Genomic DNA, 488 nt, shown 5'->3' with positions numbered 1-488 from the left:
AATGGGCTGTTCCTTGTGTGGTCCTGCCCTGCCTGGGGCTGTTCCCTCCTCAGGGGGCAGCAGCTTCGTGCCAGGACTGCAGGTCTGGGTCTGTCCCATCAGCCCAGGGACAGGGACATGGCCCAGACAAAGCTGATCAGGGGGCACTGCCTCTGCCTCTGCTCAGGAACAGGAGCCTGTTGGCTGAGACAGGCTGTGCATTTGGGGATCACCAAGTTCAACCCCAATACCTCCCCGGAGGCACCTTCTGCCCTGCCTCGTGCTGCTGGGGGGGCTGGCAGCAAAGCAGGGAGGGGACCAGGACCCCCAGCAGGTCCCTGTCGGGTGCTGGAGCTCACGACTAACCCCCTCTTGCCCGTGCAGGGAGCAAAATGCTGAACAGCATCACCGATGGGTTCCTGTGCTGCCTGCTGGGCAAGGCCACCAACGCGGTGGGGCCGCTGGACAGCGTTGAGTCCAGCCACGGCTAACAGCTTCAGGAGGGGGAC

At 63.9% G+C, this 488-nt stretch overlaps 1 protein-coding gene across 1 annotated transcript in view; it reads left to right on the top strand.

Moving 5' to 3' along the window:
• Positions 1 to 363: 363 nt before the first annotated feature.
• Positions 364 to 488, top strand: part of ABHD8 (abhydrolase domain containing 8) — a gene marked incomplete at its 5' end in the record, with an annotated part of 2,046 nt that continues 1,921 nt past the window's right edge. The window contains one exon of the mRNA XM_010002594.1: positions 364 to 431. Within this exon, the coding sequence (XP_010000896.1) occupies positions 364 to 431 (68 nt within the window). The remainder of the gene's footprint in view (positions 432 to 488) is intronic.

Source organism: Chaetura pelagica, unplaced genomic scaffold, assembly GCF_000747805.2.
Source record: "Chaetura pelagica isolate M959 unplaced genomic scaffold, ChaPel_1.0 scaffold2191, whole genome shotgun sequence".
NCBI classification, from domain to species: domain Eukaryota; kingdom Metazoa; phylum Chordata; class Aves; order Apodiformes; family Apodidae; genus Chaetura; species Chaetura pelagica.
This window is presented reverse-complemented; position numbering and strand designations above follow the sequence as displayed.